The sequence below is a fragment of the Anopheles funestus genome, chromosome 3RL, assembly GCF_943734845.2.
Source record: "Anopheles funestus chromosome 3RL, idAnoFuneDA-416_04, whole genome shotgun sequence".
Lineage (NCBI taxonomy): Eukaryota > Metazoa > Arthropoda > Insecta > Diptera > Culicidae > Anopheles > Anopheles funestus.
In genome coordinates, this window is record NC_064599.1 from 14,918,953 (window position 1) to 14,944,840 (window position 25,888).

At 42.7% G+C, this 25,888-nt stretch overlaps 5 protein-coding genes across 5 annotated transcripts; 2 read left to right on the forward strand and 3 right to left on the reverse strand.

Annotated features, from left to right (window-relative positions):
- Positions 1 to 1,607: 1,607 nt before the first annotated feature.
- On the reverse strand, positions 1,608 to 14,986 carry LOC125771552 (protein zer-1 homolog). The gene is made up of 10 exons (XM_049442272.1): positions 13,375 to 14,986; positions 5,545 to 6,145; positions 5,228 to 5,449; positions 4,951 to 5,153; positions 4,691 to 4,862; positions 3,924 to 4,085; positions 3,685 to 3,846; positions 3,433 to 3,582; positions 3,126 to 3,371; positions 1,608 to 3,041 (listed from the first exon to the last, which is right to left on the reverse strand). The coding sequence occupies exons 1-10, from the start codon at positions 13,551 to 13,553 to the stop codon at positions 2,826 to 2,828; spliced, it is 2,313 nt and encodes a 770-aa protein (XP_049298229.1). The 5' UTR covers positions 13,554 to 14,986; the 3' UTR covers positions 1,608 to 2,825.
- A 1,937-nt stretch (positions 14,987 to 16,923) lies between these two features.
- Positions 16,924 to 18,051, forward strand: LOC125769306 (60S ribosomal protein L7a). Its single transcript, XM_049437977.1, has 2 exons — positions 16,924 to 17,051; positions 17,117 to 18,051. Exon 2 carries the CDS (start codon positions 17,129 to 17,131, stop codon positions 17,945 to 17,947), a length of 819 nt encoding a protein of 272 aa, XP_049293934.1. The 5' UTR covers positions 16,924 to 17,051; positions 17,117 to 17,128; the 3' UTR covers positions 17,948 to 18,051.
- A 342-nt stretch (positions 18,052 to 18,393) lies between these two features.
- LOC125769286 (uncharacterized) lies at positions 18,394 to 19,856 on the reverse strand. The gene is made up of 2 exons (XM_049437949.1): positions 19,001 to 19,856; positions 18,394 to 18,930 (listed from the first exon to the last, which is right to left on the reverse strand). Exons 1-2 carry the CDS (start codon positions 19,836 to 19,838, stop codon positions 18,617 to 18,619), a joined length of 1,152 nt encoding a protein of 383 aa, XP_049293906.1. The 5' UTR covers positions 19,839 to 19,856; the 3' UTR covers positions 18,394 to 18,616.
- Positions 19,857 to 19,941: 85 nt separating this feature from the next.
- On the forward strand, positions 19,942 to 22,961 carry LOC125769288 (protein yellow-like). The gene is made up of 4 exons (XM_049437951.1): positions 19,942 to 20,015; positions 21,341 to 22,021; positions 22,099 to 22,295; positions 22,385 to 22,961. Exons 2-4 carry the CDS (start codon positions 21,629 to 21,631, stop codon positions 22,935 to 22,937), a joined length of 1,143 nt encoding a protein of 380 aa, XP_049293908.1. The 5' UTR covers positions 19,942 to 20,015; positions 21,341 to 21,628; the 3' UTR covers positions 22,938 to 22,961.
- Positions 22,962 to 23,095: 134 nt separating this feature from the next.
- Positions 23,096 to 24,088, reverse strand: LOC125769313 (ribonuclease P/MRP protein subunit POP5). Its single transcript, XM_049437984.1, has 3 exons — positions 23,834 to 24,088; positions 23,521 to 23,761; positions 23,096 to 23,439 (listed from the first exon to the last, which is right to left on the reverse strand). Exons 1-3 carry the CDS (start codon positions 23,851 to 23,853, stop codon positions 23,263 to 23,265), a joined length of 438 nt encoding a protein of 145 aa, XP_049293941.1. The 5' UTR covers positions 23,854 to 24,088; the 3' UTR covers positions 23,096 to 23,262.
- Positions 24,089 to 25,888: the final 1,800 nt, after the last annotated feature.

The following is a 25,888-nucleotide window of genomic DNA, read 5'->3' on the forward strand; positions in this document are numbered from 1 at the left end:
ATAAATTTTAATGCGAATTTGTTGCAATAAGTTTCTTTTCACTCAAATAATGCTTTAAACAAAAAAAAGAATGAAAAATCAGAAAAAAATTTTACAAAAAATTTCCACTCGAAAATTTCATAAGGCTTAGCCCTTACGTTTTTTTTGGGAAATTTTGCAAAAAAATTCAAATTGATTTATTTTAATGCCAATTGGTTGCAATAAGTTTCTTTTCACTCAAATAATGTTTTAAACAAAAAAAGAATGAAAAATTATAAAAAAATTGAAAAATTATAAAAATTTGAAAATTTCATAAGGCTCATTTGTGCGCCAAGTTTTGGCTATAACTCGGTCGGTATCCAACGGATCGCCAATCTTTAACCTGTGGTCGATAGATGGCACCAATGGCTACATTTTCTTCTTGGACGGCCATGCCCTCAGATGTCTGTGCCAGAAGTTATTCGAGGAACCAAGTTCCTTACCCTGTTTGAGGAAATGTAAAATTTTCCTCATTTTTGCACCAAGTTTTGCCTATAACTCGGTCGGTATCCAACGGATCGCCAATCTTTAACCTGTGGTCGATAGATGGCACCAATGGCTACATTTTCTTCTTGGACGGCCATGCCCTCAGATGTCTGTGCCAGAAGTTATTCGAGGAACCAAGTTCCTTACCCTGTTTGAGGAAATGTTAAATTTTCCTCATTTTTGAACAATTTAGCAAAATTTATAAATGTGATAAATTTTAATGCGAATTTGTTGCAATAAGTTTCTTTTCACTCAAATAATGCTTTAAACAAAGAAAAGAATGAAAAATCAGAAAAAAATTTTACAAAAAATTTTCACTCGAAAATTTCATAAGGCTTACCCCTTACGTTTTTTTTGGGAAATTTTGCAAAAAAAATTCAAATAGATTTATTTTAATGCCAATTGGTTGCAATAAGTTTCTTTTCACTCAAATAATGTTTTAAGCAAAAAAAAGAATAAAAAATTATAAAAAAATTGAAAAATTATAAAAATTTGAAAACTTCGGGGTAAGAATTGAAATTTCTTCACGCGTCGTGTGATCTTGTATTTCATGCTATTAATTTTCGCTGGTTGGTAGCTGATGTTACCTCTTTTGTGTGATGCTCTCCTGTTATTTTGAATGATAAAATTCGTCGTTTTTCGAGGATTTAGCGCAACAAGCTACCCGTAAAAACGAACCAAACCCGATTCTTCGACACCAGAAGAGAATGCGAATTATTCATGACTCGTTAGCAACTTAACCGAAATAAAACTCGGAACGCTATTATTTTGGAAATGTTTTTTTTTGTATTTTATTGTGGTTGTTGATTTTTTGTTGCTCCTAGTTTTATGCGCTCTTCTGATTTTAACAAGCGTTTGGCTTAGTCAACTTTTCGTCGCCCTCGTACCGGTACGGCCATTACAGTGCGATGTTCGCACTACTAAAATCACTAAATAAACGACTTTCGCATGCATTTCGTACTTTGGATTCGGGTGAGTTAGTTATTTAAGCTTAACGTTTTGTGGACTTAACGTCGGAAAAAAAACCATATTACTTCAGCAATTAGTGCGTACTTAAATGTGTCTCAACATGAGTTCCAGAGTGAAATACTAAATAGGCGAAATTAAACAACGGACACACAACCATAACATAGGTGAATTTATAATATCATCTTGAATAACATTCTTCAACATTTGTTGACATGAAACGTCTTACGCACACCTCCGGAAGCCGTTTCTTCTTTCGATCTTTTCCGTAGACAAGCAAAAAGAAAGTACGATGTACCAATGAACGAACAGTCCAGCAAAGCGTAAGAAAAAAAACCAATACGAGACTACAAAAAAAGCTTGCAGAAATTACTAATAGTACTCTCACGAAGCAATACTCCAAAAACAGAATAAACACGTGTTTGTTTTTCCTTCATTCGTCTCTTTCGTTTTTCATTTGCACTCTTTTACTCTCCCATTCTAATCCTTGGCTATCACTTGCACGTTGGCATGTTACCTTTCTTACTTTGCTGTTTTTTTATATTCACAAAAAAACAAACGCACGCACGTCGTACTATGGACATTCCGCTTCACACTATTTACACGCAACAAATTAAACAAAAAATAAACCTTACCGAACCTAAGCATACTTCTGCGAAAAGAAGAACAGAAACATGTGCTGTTTCCCCATCATGCTTCAACACCTGAACTCAGCACTTTTGCTTACATCCTGTACAGTATTATTACCACAACGCAGCGGTTTTCACACGTTTCCCCAATCAGTAGCGTTTCCTGAACAACCAGTTTGTGTTTGCTTTGGACAACATGTGAAAAAATGGCTATCCAACGGGAAGCGGGAAGCTATTACCAATAACAACAACAGAATCGAACAGAAGGTAGCAAGAAAAGTAGGCAATGATGGTACGTTCTATCTACAAAATGGCGCCCGAAGCGGAACAGCCAGCTGCCTCATTAACACATACTAGCGGCGAATCTTTCCAGCGAGATGACGACTAACACTGTGCGTTACGATACCCGTCATCCGGCACCAGGTTTCGATTGGGTAACTGACATTTTTATTACGCCCGCAGAATGTTTGCCTAAACAGAGTCAACACGCCTAATGAAGCCGATCCCGCTTTTCTTTGCCCCTTATACTTCGCTCTTTCTAGCTCTCCATACACCTTCATCGTGGCAATATAAGCCAGTTGCTTTAGGGTTTTTTTTCTTTTTGTTTTACGCTCGCTATATCACTTGTGATGCTACACTATGTGTCCTATTGTTGATGTCTGCCGATGTCTGCCGATGCGGACCCAATGGAAACAGGACGCGAATGCGCAAAGGAAGGAAAAGCTTTTAGCCATCCAGTTCCATCACGTTCGGGTCCGTGTTGTTGATCCCATCGGTCGTTGCAGTGCCGTTCATCGGTTCGCTGAGATTACGACAGTGCGTCAGCACAATCTGAGCTAGCTCCTTCAGGCGCGGATACGGCTGCGGATGATCGATTAGCTCCTGTAACAGCTCTATACCATGCTCCTGCTCCACCACCCGGCAGTACTTGGTCGGATAGACCTAACGAAGGAAAAGAGAGATATGTTGCTCAGAAGCTGTTCCGAAAACCGTCGCCAAACTATCATCGCTGGTTGGTACACTCACTTTGGTTAGATTCGCTAGTGCCCAAATGGCCCAATGTTGACACTGAGGCGTATGGTAGCAGCGAATCAACCCTAGAATCGGCTCGAAGCTCCGATAGTTGATGTTACGCTCGGCCGACAGATCCCATCGTTCGATAGCTTCCACCATGCGCACCAACACGCTGTACCTAGTCGGTCTCGGTATCGTCCACGCATCGGCACCATCCGAAGCAATATGGGCCAACACGCCAGCGGCATTATAGCTGACCTGGAAGGATCAGGGTAACAGAGTAAGTAATCGAGTTGATGGTACGGTAAATCTATCCTACCTCAATGCCATCGCTGGACGAATCGAGCAAATCGGAAAACTCGGTTATAAACTCGGGCGTCATCAGGCGTGGCCGTAGCTCCTTTACTTCCGCCACATTACCTAGCAAGCCCATCATGTTGCGCAGCAGCTCATCCCGATCGGGGAATAGCTAACATGAAAAAAAACATAGGAAAAGCACATGAATTGCTATAAATAAACCGTTCTCTTAAAGCGTGTGCGCGTAGAACAATCTCGGTGCGTCTCTGCTCACCTTTAAACAACCGAGGAAATATTCCATGCCGCGCCCATCAAGAAACCGTTCACAGTTCTTTGCCGTCTCGTCGGTTACGTTCCACATCGTCGACCAGGCCACTTCCATAACGTCGTCAAAGACACGCCTCGATAATCGGTCGTTGATTAAGTTCAACATTGTCTGTGGGTGAAGAAAGGAAGAATGAATGGTGGCACAATTTCATAACCGATAAAACCCGAGAAGGTAAGCCGACTTACCGATATAGCACCGAGATCGCCCAAAAACAACTTCTGACTGCCGTCCACCTGACAGGCGAGTGAGTTTAGAAGATAGATTGCAATGCGCTGCACGAATCCTTCCTGCTCTCGGTACGATACTCCGTGCAACAATATGTGAACCAGCCGCTCGTATTCAAACATCTGCAATAGAATGGTTGGAATAAATTAATATATTTTCTTTTTGCTTCAGATGAAACACAAGCTTTCGAAGGTGCCAAAAAAATGAATTAAACAGCATACTAACCAACCATAAACTTTTGAAAAGTTAATTGATAATTATCCAAACAATATGATATACCGATTTACTTGAATAATAGTGATGCACGTGTCGATGAGCGGTTCTGCGGTTCTGAGCCATCCGTAAGTAGATTTAAGTAGGTTCAATAGGTTCGACGTCTTTGCTAGGGTCAAGAAAGGCTAGACAATAATTATGATCAATCCAACTCCGGGAAACCCCGAAGTCAACTGCGGATCAATTCCATCCTTTCCGTTGGTTCGGAACAGTCGCCGGATCCACAGGTTCGGAGCCGGTTCCTGAGCCGTAGGTTCTCTCCGGAGCGCCCATCACTACTACCAACTGAACCTACTTGCACCTATAGATCAGATTCGAACTCGTAGCACCCACTCCGACTCCGGATCGATCCGTAAAATGGATCGTACAACTTATCACTGTTGTGCAATAATCAACTAAGCTAAAATATCCACACGCGTAAAATGTACTTTTCCCCATCTAATGGTACACTTACCACATCGAGCGGTATGTTGAACTGGCACAACGTTAAACAACCATTACGCATCATTGTATCATCCGTCAGATGAGTGGACATTCCGTTCAACAGTGTGTGAATGATGTGGTTCTTCAATGGTACGCCGAATTTCATTTTTTCTCTTCCCTTTACGATGTAGAATAAGGTGGCACTGTAAGGCAGAAGGAATGAGAATTATTAGTTAGAATTATTATGTGCATTTTCGACGCATTTTACACAACAAATATCCGTAACCATACCTGCCACTGATCTGTATATTTTTCACGCGTATGTGCTTATCCATTGCCGACAGTACCACGTCCAATGCTTTGTGAATTTGTTTGCACGTTTCGAACCGCAACAGATGGTACAGATCGTTCAGTACCTTCGTCAGCAGTTCGTGCCGATCTTGATAGGCTACGGCCGCTACCAAGATCTGCTCTTCAGTTGCCTCACCGGCGACCTAAAAAGGCATACCGAAATAAGAATTCTATAGCAATAAGGTCTTCTTCCGATCTTCTCCACTAATTGACCTACCCTAAGGGCCGGAATGTCGTGCCATTTGCACGCCGAATGAGAGGTATAGTAAATACCGAGAAAGTCCAACGGACGATCCACCCTGCTAACCAGCCCCGGGATGTCCGAGCTGTTTCCCGTGCAAGAGCCTGCCCGCTCGGCTACACCATCACCGGCTAGGTTCGTACCGGAGATGTCCAAATGTCGCAGTTTTGGTAGATTTTCAACTAAGTTTGCTAGCAACTGTACCGGAAAATAGACAGTAAATGGGAAAGATAAACATTTGCAATCCACGAGCACAATATTGTTTGCGCATCCGACAACATCACATCACTTACTTTGTTAGGCGTTAGATAGTTTCCATCGACATTCGCGCGTGACACCGACAGGTCGAGAGTTTCGAGATTTTTTAGCTTGCACAGCGTTGGAAACTCGTGCTCCAGTGGCCACACGTTGAACAGGATGAGCGTGCGCAGGTTCGGTAGGTCGACCAGCGCCTTCAGGCTGAACTCGGCGAAGATGCACGCCGTCAGATCGAGATGACACAGCTCGGTCAGATGGCTGAACTGTATCGTTGGCTGCAGCACGACACCGTTCAGCTTCAGACGCTGCAGACGGGGCAACAGCAGCTGAAAGTCGATCGGTGTTTTCTCGTTCGGTTCGCTATGCTTCAGCATATCGACAAACCGGCCGAGCTCGAGCGAACGCAACTGCCGACAGTGCTCGATCAGGATATTCCAGGACGCGGTCGTGATCTTGTTGCAGTACCACATCGACAGCGAGTTGAGCTGGTGTCGCAACAGTATGCGCATGCCCTCGTTCGTAATGGTGCTGTTCCGCAGGCTGACATGACGCAGTGGGGTTTTCTCCGTATCACGGAATATCTGTATAAAGCGATCGTTGATGTCCTGCCCGCAATCTTGCTGGTAGCGAAGGAACCTAGAAGAGAAATAAAATTAGAAACATTAATCAGAGTTTTATTGCTTTAAGTGCGTAGACATAATGTAGACAGAATCTCCTACATCAGCTGTTGCGTTTCGTCGGAAGTGGAAAACATTTCTGGAGCTAAAAATGACTCATTGGTTCAACGTCTACTTCTTTTACGCGCAAATCAAATAAAGTTCCTGGTGACGTTGGAATGTCTAGTCTTGCTCTTAGCCTTTAACAGCAAGAATGCAACAACACTTTTCCTCCAGAGCAAGTCTAAATCATTCGCTGCTTCAAACACACAGTTAATTCCACAAATAGAATAATTTCTTTGTCGTCATATCGTCTCATTCACAAAAAGATTCCAAAAAGATTCAAACATCTTCCCAAAAACAGTGGAGCAGTGTTTCGAAGTTCGTCCCAAGACAACCCCCCGTCATGATCAAGAGGTTCGCAGCACATCATTAAGGGGTGCTGTAAATTTTGCGATTCTATTGCTACATATAAAAAAACCAGAAGCATTCGCACACTCATCTCCAGCCATTCTTCTTTTCTCGTGTCGTTAAACTATGGCGCTGCTGAAGACGAAAAGAAGGATCGCGAAACCATCGTCATATTTCGCGGCAATAATCATCATTCATTTCCCATGACCTTGCCCACACCCGATATTTTGAATCGGAGGAAAAGGAAAACCAACATCAAAACGGAACCGAAATGCCGAAACTTTTTTTTGGTTATAAACGATCGCTGGGGGATCGGTGTTGGAGGTATAGCTAGTGGTAAAACAATTAAGCACAGGAAAAACGACCAAAATGACCGGCGATGATTGGTGTTTGATTAGTGATTTAGTAGCCAACAACACGGTAGCTTATCTTTAGTGCTTTGATTGGAATCGATTCCGTGAAGAGTTTCTAATGGAATTAAATCATTTAATCATAATTAATTAATGGTTTGCGTTGCCTTTACACTTCCTCTTTTTAAGTCATTTCTTCTTCAGCAGACAGATTACATCTCTGTAATATGCCAACAAGGGTGGAAAGAAACACACGATTAATAACATCTATAATAGCTTTAAATCATTGAGATGATAATAATGAAAACAGTAAACTAGAGATGCATCATTCTAAAAAACCTTTAAATTGTGCTGTAGGTCACCAATTTCGTTGCATGAAAATCCTCGCTCTGAAATTGATCACATGTAGAACCTTGTCAGAAGACACGAAAGTGATCTTCACCCAAAATCCTGGTTTTGGGTAAAAGATCGACTTTTAATTTCCTTACAATATCATCCTCTCCAAGATCGGACTTTAAGTTCATTTGTTAATCTCTATTTAGCAGATCATTTCCCCAACCATTTTTTTAAAATTTGGCTTGCAAAACAACACATGGCACACACCTGAAGCTGGGAACTAGTAAAACGGTCGAAACATTGTTGCGTTTCGTACGGCCAAGGTTACAAAAGGAGCCGGCAACAACAAAAAAAATGGCGAAGATCGACCTGTCCGCTGTCTGAGTTTGACGTTTGTCGGTGCACTTTCAGCCTTCTTATCACAGACGGTAGATGGGCAAGGTTGTTGCTACTGGACCACCCGAAGCACGTACCGCAGACATGTTTCAAACGACCACACGTGAATTTCACATGCGTACCCACACCGGGCGGAATGGTGATATGAGAATCAAGTTGAATCACACACAAAAAAACGCATTTAACCTCGTGTAATTGATGTTTGTTGGCTCCTGAGTTATATTTTTCGTGGTCTTCGTCCAAGATTTTTATACTGGACAGCCAATCCAAATGAGATTTGGTTTATGGCTGCCACTGTATTAAACTGAAATTTTACTTAAAACATTCTTTAGAGTTGTCGTGCACTTTCCCCGAAGTTTATAGGACGTTCCGTTGCAAAGTGACAGGCCCAAAAGTAGTGTCTTTGAACTAAGAACCAGAACAACAAACACAATTATTTCAAACCCATATTTTAGAAGTTTGGTGGACGCCATAACTAAAGATTGTTTGGTCCGATTTGATGGCGGTTAAAGCTTTTACTTCAATTCTGTCACCGTACGTATGTTTTTTCTTTTATCTTTAAAATTCTTATCGCTTGCGTCACGTCACTTTTGCTTCCAAAACCATGATATGATTTCAATGAGTTTTCGATTTTCAATTTAACGTAAAATATGAAAGAACCGTACAGTATTACGACAGAAAATTTATTGAAAATATGGGATAAAATTATGGTTTTATTTTAGCACCAACGGAACATCTTTTATGCTGTCTACTAATCAGCAGGAGCCACGTTGGAGAAGTAGTAAATAGTATTACAATACATAAAGCAATATATTATTTTCTTGTAAATAAGATTCCCATCGTCAACATTTCCCGTTCTGTAAAGTGCCAACCGAAAACGCATTAAATTTCGCATGCAGCAAATAGAAGATTTTAGCGATTTGAATCTAAAATCAACCAGTTTGGCAGCGTAATAACAAAAAACACAATGCAACAAAGCTGACGAAATTCACAAACCGTGAACAATGTCACGGCGGCACGGCGTGAGTACTATTATAGTACACTGTGGCGTTCTCCATTTCAATCCCCAGACCGCTTAAATAACGTTGGCGTCATATGGATGACATTCTCGATCCGTACACACAAACGTCACATCGTCAATTTATACCATATTTCAAGTGCACACACGAGAGACGAAGCAGCCTTTCACGAGGCCATCCGCTTCTGTAACTGTCTGTGTGTGTGTGTGGGGGGGGGGTTGTGTTTTGCGCCTGGTTTGAAGGTTGAAATCAGCGGCGTTACACAGCGGCTCGTGTTCGCTTCTCGTCCCATATCCAAAGGTTACCCCCGAGGGACTGCCACCCCGATTGCAATATGACCAATTGTGGACGATCTCACACGGCACTCACGGGGCACATTGCAACCGTGGCGATTTGTGACAATTGTCGCGTTGATGTGTGGATGCGCACGCGGCACCAAGCATCAAGTAACGCAAACGGCGGGGTGGTGGTAAACTAATTCTCCTTCGTCAGCATCGGGGGGGCAACGAGCGAACGCTTCAGGAAAGCGTGCGACATTTGGCGATGGCATCCCACAGTAATCAGCGAGGAAAGATCGTTCCTTTCTGGTGGAAGATCCATCGGCAACAAGCAGCGGGAAAGCGATTAGTGCGACAATGATGCTCTTGGGCGAAGTTCATTGACAGAAGTTATCAACCGATGGGTCAACCATTGTACAATTTTTTATTTGTTTTTCCAAGTCATGCGTTGCCTCGTAATTTTGTGGCTTATGCAATCACATCCGCTTCGGCATGCAGATCGCACCGACATGTGATCGACGTCTTTGCTTATGATACGATTATCGCTAAGCCCGCGCGCAAAGCAAGGACAACGCTGGTACATCAGTTACCAGTCGAGCGAAGCATAAGCCGTCTACCGTGGCCTTTCTTGCAAGAAATAATTAAACGATTTTTATTTGTTGGAAACTTTGCGTCTAGATTGTGAAAGTTGTACAGTACGCGCGGGGTAAACTGTGGTAAAATAAAAACCGCACAGCAAAACCTCCAAAACAAGAAAAAACACATGAAACATGTGCGCATTTTATGGCAAACAAATATTTCTGGGTGGCATTGAGACATAGGGTGGCAAGACATAGGTAACAAAGGAAGGTACTATCGAAAACTGAGCAAACAATTCAGTACGCTTTCCGCTCGAATAGACACATCGCGAGGAATGGTCGATAAATTCTAGGCATTCGAGACTCGAGAGTAAATCAATCCCACTTCTACCATTTCGAGGTGCGTAGGTGATTGTGAGGGGGGGGGGGGGGGCATCACGCAACCTCAATCGTGAGTTGTTTTGTGGCTTATCGTATACATTGTTAACCTATATTTGCAATTACAGTAGAAGGCCGATTATCCGTGCTCATCGAGACTCAGCCCTTGCCGGATAAGCGAATATCACGGATTAAAGGAATAACTCTGGTTAGTGATTTCTATTAGTGTTTAGTGTGTAAAAGGTGGATTTTTTTTTCTAAAGCTCAATGTTAATATTCTTAGGTGCACTATGCAAAATAAATCTGTTCTATTTGGTCGAACTGGAGCAGATAATATTATTCCCTATTGAGATTTTTATTTCTTGTCATCACCGGTTTGCAGTTAATATGTCAATTCGCCTTTAGAACTGTCATTTCCGAGCTGTACGGATAATGGGACTGCCGGATAAAACGTACCCGGATAATCGGCGCTCCACTGTACTTCAAAAGCATTGATTTCTTTGTCTTTTAAGGTGCCTCACATTGGTAGTAATCTAGATGGTGCTCTAAAAATCTATACAATTTTAGCCTTTAAACGATCCTCCTTCTTAAATGTCATGTTTAATGCACATGCCAAAGAATCGACATGTGCCTCCGCGACATCAAACGGGTCAACCAAAATCCGAAAACGTTCCCGTGTGACAGAGTAGAACGCAGTTGATCGCGCCTTTCGTACACGAATCGAGCAGGACCGATCGGACAGCAGAACATTCTTCAGATGTTTTGCGCTATGAATAGAGCTTAATGCCAGCCATGGGTGAATGGGTGTGTCCGAAAGGACACAAGGTGACAGGAGGATGGTCTCGAAAGTTGAAACAAAATCGAATACACGACAAATAAACCTAACAACAAGGTGCACTTTGAGTTCGGCTAATGTGCATTAGTTCCTTTCACTATTGAGGTTAATTTTGACACAAGACTTTGCTCAATTATCCGTCATTCCCAGTAGGAATGGGTGACGAGGAGGTTCATATGTCTGCCCTTGCGTTAATGAGGATAACAATTTAGGTTCCGAAGACTTGAATGCCATCATTACCGCAATAAAGCGTGTTTATATTTATTTCGTCTGTCATTAAATAATGTTTTGCGAAAAGTTTACCCGATTTCGGTTTTATTCGTAACATATTTCTGGTCCTATAAATATGTCGAAGGTGGAAAATTATATTTTTCCAAAGGGAAAATTTTATATTTTTTTTATCAGACAAACAAAGCTATAGAAATTGTTTCTTGGCTTGCATGCACCAGTACACAGACACCCATGTAGTTAGTCTATAATTGAAGACAGATTTTCATCAAATTCACTAAGCAATTTGCACAGAGCGAATGCATATCAAAACCATGTTCACCTTCACCCATGCTTGTATCAGTCATACAAAAAACACATTAAAAAAAGTTTGTTTTTTTAATTCAAAGTTTTGTTCTACCATTTAAACTAATATTTTGATTGTAAAATTTGAGGAAAAAAATTAAATAATTAAATTTATAAATTTAATAAAATAAAAAAATAAATTTGAAAAAAATTAAAAAAACAACAAAATAAATCGTCTCAGAAGTAGGTCAATCTGAACATAACAAGCTTAGTACTCCCAAAGGAATAACAAAGAACGGTTTAGCGCAAACGTTTCTCGTTCGCTTGGCGATCATTTCCCTTCGTGAGTGCGAAGTAGATCAATCCCTACCGAAGCCTACTTTCATAACAAAGAGCAAGCCCTCCAATAGAAGCCTAATGTAGAACGATAAAAAGGGCTGCCCCCAGAGGTTGGAACGGTGCTGCCTTAGCATGGCAAAGGGAAGTTGTGAGGCATTAATAAGGGAGTCAAGTTTCACCAGTGTACCGCCTATAGAAACACCTGAACCACATATCCGCCTACCATCCGGTAAGTTGCCACCGCGAAGTGGAACCGAGGACGGAACTGTGGAAGTAGCAGCTGGTTGTTGTTATGTGCAAAAATGTATATACAAATCACGAAGCGATTTGAAGGATAAAAGAAGGTAAGCAAATGGGCCAGCATGCATGTTCGGTAAGGCGGGCGAAAACTGCATACATACACTACCGACCTACACACACCTCGGACCTCGGACAAACATAAAGAAAACCTGCTCGACTCGGATGAACACGCGGCACGGGTGCGTTCGAGTGAATGTTCACCACCCCCGGGGTGGTGGTGAAGGGAAAGGGCGCGAGAACGAGAATCGATTAGGCAAGGCTAAGGTGCGGAGGCTCTGGCTGCAGGGCAGGGCAGGGAATCTCGCTTTGTACGTCGCAATAACTGCAGCAAATCTATAGCCTTTTAATGCGCACAAACACACTGAGAGACACACACGGAACACACGGTTGCCATCGCTTGTCAGCAGGGAACATCAACGCTTGGCGAGTAAGGAATATTTCAACATTTTGTTAAGCTAATAATCAAAACGACTCAAAAATTCTGATTTCCCAAAAAAAACACATGTCTTTAAAAAACAAATAAACAATGTTTGAAAAACTCGAAACAACCGGATTGTTCTGCCCTGCATTAAATTAACAAGAATGTTGCATCGTATCAGACCGAGCATCGGAATAGCCATGTACATACAAGCAGCAGAAGCGCACCAACAAGCGCGCAAATGAAATCAGCTGATTAGCTGAGACGGAGATAGGAAAAACGTTCGCATCATCGGAAATTGTGCTTGAATTGTGAGGGCTAACCAAACGAATGTACAGTGTGTACCGCTGCCAACGTAGAACGGGATAGACAAATTATGTAACACGCCGTGTCCCGTATACATCTGTTCTTACGCTCTGTCGATGGTATCATGCAAGAACGGAGACGTGTGATAGTGCACCACGGGGAGAAGTACTCCCCTACACGATGCACCACCACACTGTACACTATCTTGGCGAGGCGCACATGCTCTAACCATGTGTGTGGTGGCACGCGGAGACACGGCGCGCGTTATAAGGGTCGTGATAGCTACACGCGCACGCACACATTAATTTTTCCCCCAAACGCTCATTTCGTTCGTGTTCTTTGTTCCTACTAGTAAGCCCCTTTTTGCGTAGCGCGAGTGAAAGGAAGAAAGCAAAACGCGTCGCGTCGCGTGGCAAACATTTAAGAGGTTACTAACGGGAATACAAACCCCGTACGCGCACACAAATTATTTTCCCCCAAGTCGGCACTGATAACACACAATTATTACACGTGTGAGTAGGGAAAGAAAACCGCGCGAGAATCCGTCACAATACACACGGCCGTTCGTTCGCCTTTGATGCGGTGTATTTTGCATTGAATGGAAAGTTCACCTCCAGCTTTCACTCTACTCGACCAGGGAGATGTTGCATGCGTCACACGACCATAATAATAATCATCATCCGGGAAAAGAAATAGGCCAACAGGACTAGCTAAGTTCCGCGTTTGTATCGAAACACCTTTTTTTCACTCACCTGTCGCAAATTTCGTTCGGTACGACCACGTCGTCCTTCAGCTCCAGCTGATGCGTGACCGGATCGGTGTTACATATGACGTGGAGATTCTTCGCCAGGAAGCGAATGGTCGTCTCCAGCAGGGTCGGAAGCTCCTCATCCATGATGCCGTTCTCTTTGAGTCGCACACGTCCCAACATATTTGTTTTACCGTAGCTTAACGATGTTGCTTTAATTTAAGCTTAAACACACAAACAAACGCGCACACACACACACAGACAGCAGGTAAAATCAAACGCTCACGCACAGGATTTGCCTGCCTGGGTTTTGAAGCTTTCCGCTGTTTACTACGATGTTGTGCCTATTGCACTCTTTGTTTTCAACTATTGCGCACTGTTGTTGTCACTAGTACTCATACACTCAAGGGTGCGTGAGTGTGAGTATATCGATATGATTTTTGTTGTTGTTGCTAGTTACACCTTCCTAAACACGCATAATACGAATTGTGGTATTCTTATTATTTTGGAACATTCCTAAAAATCACTATCCTGCTAGACACACACACACTACTGGGGCAATAATGAATGGATTTTCTTTTTTCCTTTCGATGACGTCAAAAAAAACGAATCGATTTATCACACCGTTGCGTACAACTTAGAATATCGCAGGGAATTAACTTTTATTAGTGTTCATATACTGTAACAAAATATAGAACAGAAACGTTACGAATGGGCTCGCACACGATTATTGCTGACACGAAGCAGTGCTGCTACTGGTCGATCAATTCTACGCTACACACAGTAACACCACTCTACTCTATGCTGCAACACCAACAGCAGTCGCTGTCGTCGTCATTCTATGCTTTCTTCTGGATAGACACCACCACACTGCACTACGATGATGACGTCGTAACGTAAACAAATATGCTGCTCATCGCACTATGCTGTCTAGCACAGGGATGAGAGCGGCGATTCAGAGAGCAAGAATGAAAACTGATCGGACTCTTTCTTTCGCTCTCAGCACTACTATGCTCTCTACAGCTACTGGTTTTTAGCGATTTACCGTTAAAATGGGAGATGCGTTATCCCCCTTTTTTGCCTTTCTTTGTTGTTACCTTGTCAATTGCCAGCTGTCAGCATAATGCACTTCATGCACACATCTACACATTATGAATTTGCGTATCGTATCGTAGCTATAGCTTGCTTTCCGATGGTTAACAATTGCGTTACGAACCAACAGGTACAGGTAATGGCCACCAAATACCTCGTACGAATTCTGCACAGCTAATGGTAAGATTTGTTTTTTGTTGGGTTTGTTTTACATGAATTGCTATGAATCATCACGTGCACCGTGCGTTCGGAAAGCTGTGTGCTCTCCCTTCTCCACTATTTCAAACCAGAATCGATTTTGCACATAAAAAAACCACCTCTCACATGACCCGACACGAATCGATCCAGCAATCTTTATGACTGACGGAGCGTAAGAAACGCTTCACCATTGCTTTAAACCATTATCAGCAGTTCGAACAGAAGCAAGAAAAACTGTTTAACGCGCAGTGTAATCTGTTGTTATCGAAAGTAAACAATTACACAAAGATGCAAGTACTTCAAACATGAACGAAAAAAACAACAAATGCAAACAAAACTACAATCTGTGCTGGGCGTTGGGCGATGACGGAGAAGCAACATTTGATACGACGGATTTGAACATTACTGACTAAGGGTTTGCTGCTCTGACGATGTTCTGACGTTTCGTTTGTTTGTTTTTGTCGCCTTTTCAAATAGCTTCCTCGTTGCCTACCATTTCGCTCTTCTCCTATTGCTCCACACATCACGGCTTCTTCGTTGGATGCTGGCGATGCTGTGGAGGACCTTTCACGGTGACCCTCGGCATCAACCACGCCGTAACGGGTAGACGGACGGATGACGGGTTTGTCCGAAGAGATGGACGTGAATATCAGAAAATCTAAAAATACACTGGCTTTTTTGTATTATTCTCGACTGCTATTCCCTGTACAGCAGGCGTATACAGCAGGACGAAGGAAAAAATAGCATTCTTACTGCATGTACATACACATACACACCGATACGCATATACTAAACCAATTCACATGATCCCAATGCCACTGCAGTGTTTTCCTACTCCCAGCAACCTGGCTGTCTTTCGGGGGTAACCCTTGTCAGCCAGCAGGCAGCAGCAGCAGCAGCAGTAGCCACGAGCCAGACAGAATTATCCGATATGTTCGATCGTAAATCGGCAGCAGCTGTTTCGAAAATCGACCGTGCTTCTCTCATCCCCTGTACATCAACCTGTTTGCCATTTGATGGCTGTTTTGCACCTTTTTATCATTGTTGGCATGAGGGCGACCTTGATGTATCTCTCACGGTGCTTACAACACACGATAAACATCGAGCTAGCCTTGCTAATTTTTTATTTCCATCTTTCGCCTTCTTTTTTCATGCGCTACGTCAGAGCGGATATGACACATGTGTTGTTATGCTTATTGTGCACCAGCTGAAATCTACTTTCATCCAACAGCACGAAAGAAGCGCTTTTCTTCACACAAAGTGTAGCACATGATTTAACATTCCTAAAAAACGCACCATAGAGCAACCGAGCATTTCGGGCCACCTTCTATCGGATCGGGTTTTGTGGTGTTTCACAACGCAATAGGAGAGAAAAAAAACTATCTGCGCCCACTTCCGCATCGAGAAGTTTCGTGGTGTAAATGAGCAGGATTGCCAGAATTTTTGCATTAACCTTTTTAGCACTTTTCGAGCGCTCAAGTTTCAAAGATCAAACTGTGATGCCATGGGGCACTAGGGCACTTTTGATTGCTAACCTTTATCGGAACGATTCGGCTGAACTGTACACGGTACGAGTGTTTCGAAGTTTTGCAAAATTTCACACCACTTTCCTAGAATTTGCTACTGCTCCACATAAATATGCTACAACAGCAGGCTGGTACAGCAGGGTTCATTTGACAATGAAGCGTAGAACTGACACAGAAGTGAAAGATCGTACTCACGCCTCATCAGCGCTAATTATTATTAACATTTTTATCTTTTGCTTAATTTTTTTAGTTATTTAAAAACTTTATCTTTAAACTATCGCTTGGTTCAAACAACTTTTCCACACATTTTCCACATTAGTTAATATATATTTCCTGTTTTACTAACAAAGGGAGAGCAATCGGCCATGAAAACGATCAGTTATAGCATGGCCAGCGAAGCATTTGATGAGCTGCAATGAATGTTATCCTATTGTTTTTTCTTCTTCAAAAATGTAGAAGAACAATTTCGATGTGGCATATTAGTGAAACTATATTTTACAGTGATATAAATTTACCAATGTTCTTGGAGAATTCAATTGAGCAAAGAGTTTCTATCGACACGATATTTTGATAAAATGACAACATTGAAAAGGCCTTTTCGTTAACTCGCAAAACTGATGATAATTGCTAAACTTTTGTTTAAGTAATATAGTGATAGATGAATATGGATATTTTTACAGTTTTATGCAATCATCACTCTCCAAGAAGAGAATTCTTCATTTTGTTGTTGATTCGTTTACTTGCTTTATGCATCTAAACGATATGAGCCCGAACTGACAGTGCAATAAGAGGCCCTCAAAAAGCCTCTCAGGTGCATGACAGCAGCGTGTATTTTTCTTTTCCACTTGGCTATCGAAAGGAATAGGTGTGCTGCTAACTATTTCCGTCGTAATTTAGTGTGTTTACTCATAATATCCGTCTCCGTTACAGGTTCTATCCACCATGGTGACGAAGAAGCCCGTCAAGAAGAAGGTCGTGCCGAAGCAGAAGGTTGCTCCGGCCCCGTTGGCCAAACCGAAAAAAGTTGAGGTTAAGAAGGTGGTGAACCCCCTGTTCGAGAAACGTGTTAAGAACTACGGCATCGGGCAGAATGTGCAGCCCAAGCGTGACTTGAGCCGGTTTGTGCGTTGGCCGAAGTACATTCGTATCCAGCGCCACAAGGCCATTCTCCAGAAGCGTCTGAAGATCCCGCCGCCAATTAACCAGTTCACGCAGACGCTGGACAAGCCGACGGCCCAGCAGGTGATGAAGCTGCTGGAGAAATACCGTCCGGAGAACCCGATCGCTCGCATCCAGCGCCTGAAGGCGAAGGCCGAAGCGAAGGCAGCCGGCAAGGAGGAACCGCCGACGAAGCGTCCGAATCAGCTGCGTCAGGGTGTCAACACCGTGGTGAAGATGGTCGAGCAGAAGAAGGCTCAGCTGGTCATCATTTCGCACGACGTTGATCCGATCGAGCTGGTCATCTACCTGCCCGCCCTGTGCCGCAAGATGGGAGTGCCGTATTGCATCATCAAGGGTAAGTCGCGCCTCGGAACGTTGGTGTACCGCAAGACGTGCACCTGTGTCGCCCTGACTCAGGTCGAGAACTCGGACAAGCCCAACCTGGCCAAGCTGGTCGAAACGATCAAGACCAACTTCAACGATCGGTTCGATGATATTCGTCGTCACTGGGGCGGTGGTCTCCTCGGACCGAAGAGTATGGCTCGTCTGGCCAAGATCGAGAAGGCCAAGAAGCGTGAGATGCTGCAGCAGAAGAGCTAGATCTGTGTTGTCAAGCATTATTTTGGTGAGATAAACCAACTCTCCCCTACACAGAGTCTGTATGCATTCGATAATAAATATTAAGTTTTCGAACACTCGAACAACATTGAGTCCAAGTGTTTTCATGTTAAATGATCTGCTGCAATGCTCTGCCCATTTAATAATTTGAAACAAATTGGAATTATAATTGGCGCCGGATTATGCATGTTCTGTAATAACTAAAAATACTGGCCACGTTCAACACGCAAATATCGAAACTAACATCAAACGGATTACCAGTTTCAGCAATAAAAGATTCTTCCATTAAAGCCTCTCGAAGCATTATCTGTCCTCCAGCACACTGATATCCATCTAATGTCGTTTCATCTGAGTTCCCTAAATGTTAAGCACTACATATCCTCTTTGGATCATGCTCTAACGATAAAAGAATGTTACACAAAGCCTGATATGATTATGATAATATAGTTGTATCTCTTTATTACTAATATTTTCCTGGTAGCTTTCGGAGTCTTGTATTGGCATCTGTTACGCTACGGTTTGGCCTGGTTTCCGGTTTGCATTATTCTCTACCAGCTTTCTGTATATCACATGTGCGCATGTAGACATGCATGTTTGACGCGCGCTGACTAATAAATTACATCCGTTGTAATGTTAAATGATACACGGTGTTTAGACGCCTCCGTGACACTTGCAGCTTCCATCGAGGATGGAAATCTGATGCAGCGTACCACAACCAGCATGATCCTTTACGTAGCTAGGGAAATCATTTTCCAGCACTAGCAGACGGTTAAGTTTGAGATCGGGGAACACATGTGTGGCGTACAACCCCAACACGCTCTTGTATACCAGCTTGAAGTTGGACTTTTTGTAGCAGCTATTGGTGTTCCAATAGTAGATGTTCGATTCACCTTCCTCCCGGAAGAATACTCCATGGCCTCCGTCCGTTCCGAGGAAGATGGGTACGTGTGGTTTTTCGCCAACGTCTGGAAATAGAAGAATACACTCATACCGTTACGCACCTGATAAGGATTCAAAAATGCTCCTCAACCTTACCTATGATGTTGCCACCATGTCCCTTGCGCAGATGCTCCGTCTTAATCGCAAACAGTCGATGGCCACCAAGATAGGTGAAGTATAGCCGCATGCCGTCCTTGTGTTTCGATAGGAAGATGTACAACATATCCCGATACCGACAGCCCATGTGGACGGCCTTCGGCAGAATCACTCGATATCCACGGCCACTGTACACGTCATATACAATAATCGCATTGTTGCCCGGATCGCTTACGTACACATAACACCGACCACCCTTGATGCATTCCACCTGGATGTACTGGAGGCGCGACTTCTCTGTCACAAACCGTGCTAGGTTGATCGTTTTCAGCTTCTTGCCCGTTTTGCTACAGTACACCACAACCTTCGGTGGGCAACGTTGCAATGGTGCACGGAGCGATTGCGTCACACCATTGTCCAACACCCAAACATAGTCTCCGTCACTGTACAGGTCGATGGCGGATTGCAGCGCATTGCAGTTACCTTCCTCCTGTTCATTCCAGCATGGGAACGGTTCGAACTTAACGTCACAACCCTTCTTGGTGGCGTACACCTTGCTCAGCGTGATCGGATTACTGCTTTTGTAGCGCGGGAAACAACACAGCGTGTGTGAGCCGGAACGTTGACAACGCATCGCGATCAAGTCACGTGGCGTGTACTTGCCGGTGCTGGTAATGAGCCTCTTCGTTGTAGGACATGGCCAGACGATGCGACCACCTTCCCAGGTGTATATTGTCCTGGTACAGTTGTCCGACGTACATGATCCCTTCACCGCTATAACTGCGGATAAGCAAGCCAGAACGATCGGCACCAGGCCGATATTTATTGTGGATCGCATCTCCAAAAAACAATCGTAATAAAACGTTTGTAATCTTGCGTAAACCAAAGTGTAGCGTCTGAGGTTCGGATTTGATTGCGTCTTTTTTCCTATCTACTGATCCTGCTATCCAGAGCCCGGAGCTTTCAAAGCATCTGACTACAACGCCTTACTACCGACTGATCTCCCGACAATCCGGTACGTAACGTTTTATAGCCTTACCGCTTCAGGTCTTTTGGTCGTCTACCCAGACTTCAGTTACGCATGTCTTTAGCGCCCGTTTACAGTCAATGTTAAGGGTAACAGTGGTTTGCCGAACGATGGTCACGGTTTGTGATAGCTTACAACCAAGCTCCGACGCCCTTGTTCGTGTTGTTTGTGTTTTTTGTTTTATGTTTTCAAACAGTTGCCACAGGAACAAGCGCTAACCGGGGTTGTGACGCTGAAAGCCATTCCGGTGAGAGTTCATTTGTAAACTACATCTATTTTTTTGTGAAAGGTATACGTGTGAAATTCGTACACTAGAAAAATTTAGAATTTCTGAACGCCTGACCACCATACCTGGCACGTACTATTGCAGAGTGTCGTCATCAGCTGTTGATGGTAACTGTACAGAGTTGTAGTTTTATTTCAGGTATACACAACATGACAAACAACTTGAAGAAATTTGTTATGGTACCTCGGAAGCGATCTACTACTACCCGGAACTTTCAACGAGAAATTTACCAAAAGACATTTCGAAGTTAAGCTACTACGTGTCTAAAGCACGTTCCGTACTACTGTTGGCCCGGGGGTCCGTTGAATGATTGTTAATATTTCCGTCAAGCGCTTACCTTCATCACCTTCTATTTGGAAGAGAAAGGTAGGAAAAATGATGACCCCTATTATTATTTTTTTAAAATAATGTTGGGAATGATCACTTGAAGCACGAATATTAATTTAACTGATCATATTCACAATAATGTCAGAAAATTTCCTTTTTTCTAAACTCCCCAAGATCATTCAGAGATCACGAGATCTTCAACGTTAACTTACTGTTTCGCAGTCAATACTCTGTATTGATAAATAATATTAAAAATTTAATTTCTATTCCCAAAGCTCTAATTCAATTCAGCTTTCAAATCTTCCGGTCTTAGAAAATGTAACGGCTGTAGTGTCTGATCAATAAGTTTATCGTAGTCGTAGTTGTCGTAGATAAACTTAATTTGTCACAACCCGTCAGGTATCTCACACATGCGTAATATACAGTCTAGTTAATAATTAGCTAACATAGAAATGCGTTTATGCGTAGCAATAAAAATATCTTTAAACAGAAATGCATATGAATTTTAACATGCGATGATGGTGTAGTTCAGATACGACCATACGTGATAATTTCTCAGCAGTTTTACATCAGCACATAATAAAATATGTGTACAAATTTGTCTTTTATGTATATTATCGCCACAAGCTAGACGCCCTATCAGTCATTTGTTCGGAGATTCCACTTTCAGCGTCCTTTACGTGGTTTGTTGCGATTTTAGATGGTGAAAACTGTTTCAACCGTTGACGAATATGAAGACAACACATACTCCGCCATGCCGTCAGTGTCATGGTCAGCAAAGCTTCGTGTCGCTAGGCGTACAAACTGGCGTTCGGTTCATGCACGTAGCGCTGGTGCTTTCGAGGACGCCAAAACCAAAACTAACCGGTACGCTTAGCGCAGTATATATGGGCTGTGGAAGCTTTACCAACAATCAGTAACATTTGTGCGTACCGTGCTGCTAGCAGCAAGAACTGAACAGGCAAAAAGTACAGATACGCAGCTAGCAATGGGTTCCCACACGACAGGGCAAGTGTTGGCCCTGCTTTTTGTACTAGTGGCGGTTTTAGGGAGCCACGAAGAGCATGAATACTGCGACAAAGTCTACCGAATCAATGGCAATTCAATTGATTTTCCCTGCGACTCTACGAAGAATATCTACATTTCGACCCAGCGATACAAGCCTCGCAATGTGATGCCTGTACGGTTTCAGTACGACAATCATCGGGCCTTGATATGCCTGCCAAGATTACGTCCCGGTGTACCTACCACGCTTGGACAGATCGATCTTAGCAAACCGAGTTGCTACGCACACATTAAGCCGTTCCCGTGCTGGGCCTACCAGGAAGAGGGCAATTGTAACTCATTCCAATCAGTGATCGATGTGTACACCGATGTAAAGGTAAGCTTCGGTAGCGAGAGATGGAAAACGTTTCTACCCATTCATGTAATAATCGCTTCCTTTCCATACGAAAATAGCGCATTTTGTGGTGTCTTGATTCTGGAATTACTAACTTCCTGGAGCAACCGATCAAACGATGCCCGCCAAAGGTGTTCGCCTTCACACTGAGCAACGATAAGACGGTCAAAACTATCGATCTGTCGGAAATTGTGAAATCTAGCTCACGTCTCCAGTACCTCGTGACGGATTACAACGAATCTGGACATCCATTTGTGTAAGTAAATTGTTATGTGACTTTCCTGAAGGATACACTCGATTCTATGTAAAAATTCATTCAATTCAATCGTTCCTTCTCCCAAACAGTTACATTTCCGACGGTGATGGTGCAATCATTGTGCTCGACGTGAATAACAACAAACATTTCCGCGTTGTGCTACCGCGAGCCATTTCGGCCGGTTGCGGCGACTCTGATGTGCTCTACCTGCTACTCATCCCCAAGCCCAAGGGACAAAGCATTGTTATCTTTAGCTACCTTTGCGGACAAAAGGTTTACTCGATAAAGTCGGAACATCTGCGTAGCGGCAAGGGTTCGAGCGCGATCGTTGAAATGGGATCGAAGAGAAAACATTCCGTCCTGCTGGGTACGGATGGAGGCAAGGGTGTTATTCTGCGGTATCGCAGCGAGGCGGAACTGTACCTATGGGACACGGATCAACCCTACAGGGAGTGTAACTTCGAGCTGGTTCAGAACGCGGACGAATGCCGACTTTCTACGCACGTCAGCGTAGGCAAGAACGAACATTTGTTGTCTCTTTCATCGAATTTGAGCGATTTCCTGAACAATACGTGTGGAATTGGTGGAGCCTCGAGTCGATTGAAGTATGTTTGCAAGGAGTGTGACGACGATTGCTTCTAGAAATAGAGATAAATTAATCTGTGTGAAGAGGAAGATGAGGTTAAATGTAGGACGAATGGACCTGTAACTGACACAACCTGACCCGTGCCCCAGCTGGCCCGCAAACTGGTGGATTCTGTGATATGAGAGCGTAACCACTGACGAACTTTAGACCAGACTTTAACTGACCTCACTTTATGCATCCATGCATCCGCTTCCAAGGCTCTTGCCAATCGTACACTTATGACATGGTCGCTAAAACTCCATGCATTATTGCATGTTATTCTTTTTGTACAGGGCCACAAACGTCTAGCTTAATAAACATATTTGATTACCATAAATGTTTCTACATTTTCTTCATTTTCGTAACATCCTCGATCAGCTTTTGTTTCTGTATCACACCTTTATATTCGCCGATAGTCTTGTTAATGTACCGTTGTTGGTATTTAATGATAAATTTTTGACACTGCTTTACGGTAGCCCCAACATAGAGCGTGCGATAGCGAGCAACTTCCGAGCCGGCCTGTAACAGTGAATGAAGGTTAGCTATAACGAATTCTTTAGCTTTTTATTCTACATTAACATGAAGACAGCGAATACTTACGACAGTTAGTAAAGGTAGAATACTTGTGATAAAACGGTGTGGGCCATGTCTCGATTGTATGATGCAAAGGTGAGTTTTGGCATTAAAATATATTACATTCAGTCGCAACATGCTTGCGCATCCGAACTCTCCGTAGTATCGTTTCACCTGGTCCATGATATACCAGTACAGAGAAGAAGACGAAATAGCTATCGGTTCGTTGGCTGGACGTTCATTGCATCGTATTTGCACCAATATGTATCTAGAGAAAGGGGATCAGAGACCGACATGAAATAGATCTAACTTCGACATCCACAATGTAATTCAAGCTTACCTATGTTTGACTCGAACCATCGTAGTTGATTTTGTTTCATGTAAGAACTGGAAACGGGTCCTTGATGCACAAAATATCTAATAAAAAGGGGTTTTTACAATACTATATTTGTTAATAAACTTCAAAGTTTTCCGCCACCGCGAAAAGGATGCGGCAAACTGATAGAAAACGCGTGTTAGGAAAAAAGGTAAACAAACTTTTGTTGTTGTATTGAATTGAAGCTGTCAAAAATCTCGATGCAATCAGAAACTGCTCGAACGCAGTTGGTGCATAATTCTACCCAAGTAGAAATATCGAGCAGTTTTTTGGCTTTTTTCAATGGACTTTGCGGATCGGCAGCTTATCCGGAGGTGGGATGGCACGCACACAAGAGAAACCATGGCGACACGAACACATTTACACCAACTTGTCAGCCGGCCTTACCGTAGGCGAAAAAAAGAGGTTATGTGTGATCCTTTGCTTGCTTCTAATTCCTTACAACAGCGCGACTGTTGTAGATATCCGATCTATTTTTAGATTTGTGTCTGCGAATGAGATAGGAAGAGAACATATATTTTTTAATTAGAGAAAATTTCTTTACTCACCGAGGCTTTGGGCATGGTACATGGTTGTAACGGGATCGCTGCTATCCACATGATCTTTTTTATCGATCTGCGGCTGGCGTCTAAACAAATTTGTTTGGTGCTTTCTAGACGGTGGAACGCCGAAATCGTTTTTTTTTATTTTTTATGTTCGTGATAGCTCTGCTTTTGTTTGGGTATTACAATGATGAAACGATTATGTAAATTATATTTGATTTCGTATTTTATTGTTCTTTTGAATCTGTATACACTTTCTTAACACTTTTAATGATGCCTTCGGTACAATACGTAACGAATCTTCTTTTTAAAGCTATACATTTTTTGTAGAAAATTACAACTCCTTACCATCCTCTATACGTAAATACTTTCTTTTAACATTTTTAACATACGCGCATGTTTTTTTCACAACCTGGCGAAGCTTCGGCATGCCATTTCCAATTCTCCCTAACGTTCCTAACGAGGTTAGTTCTACATACAATGATCGTTGTATGTAAATATGATTCGTTTGTTTCTTACACCTAAATGCGTACATAGAAGTGGCGTAAAAATTCTGCTATTTAGAGATTGTGCTGTTCTACCTACTCTTCTAAAAACTCTACCCTAAAAAATCTTACTAATTAAGGACAGTTTACGCTTTACACCATCCTTTATCGCAAAACTTTAGTTACCTACATCTTATCTGATCACGACTCTAGGATACGCTTGCGTTACTGTCGGTTAGAACACGTATGAAAGCAGTTGGGGCCATGTCCTCCAAGGACGTTGCTTAGCAGCTATCCATTCGACACGATGCGTATAGGAGCATCGCCAGCTAAATGATAGAAACAATTTCTGGCCGACCTAAAACAAGCCAAGTAGAAAAGTCAGTACGATAAAGTAGGCACATGATCATCTTGCACTGCTACAATACTTACCGAAAACAACATCCAAGACCACTTTGCAAGCCTTCAACGGTCATCCTACAACATTTATCAACTCGTAGCGGCACATTGAAAAGGGGTTTTACATTCCTAAACAAAGAAAACAATTAGTATTAATATTAGAGTTAAAAACAATATATCTTTCAATTGCAGTTGAAGTAAATGTTTTAAGAGATTTTCCCATGTCCATAGCCTATTTGCACTATCAGCCCCAGTATATTTACCCTCTTCTTTCGTTCCGGATTGATTCCAATCGTCGTTCTTCTAAAAACACTCCTATTCACACTCTAGAACGCTGTCCTGTACTTCCGATTTAAGCACTACATCTGCAGCGTTCGGCAATCCAATTTGCTAAAACATAGAAGTTTTACACGTTTAATTAAACGCTCGTTGTCCTGTAGTATATTCCATGAATATAACTATACACAGCACATGATGAAACGAAATGCAACTTACCTAGTCCTTCTGAACTCCTGCTAGCTTATGTGCTTCTGATTCCATTTAAAACTGTCCCAAAATAACTTCAACACGTTTGAATGACACGCTACTTTTCG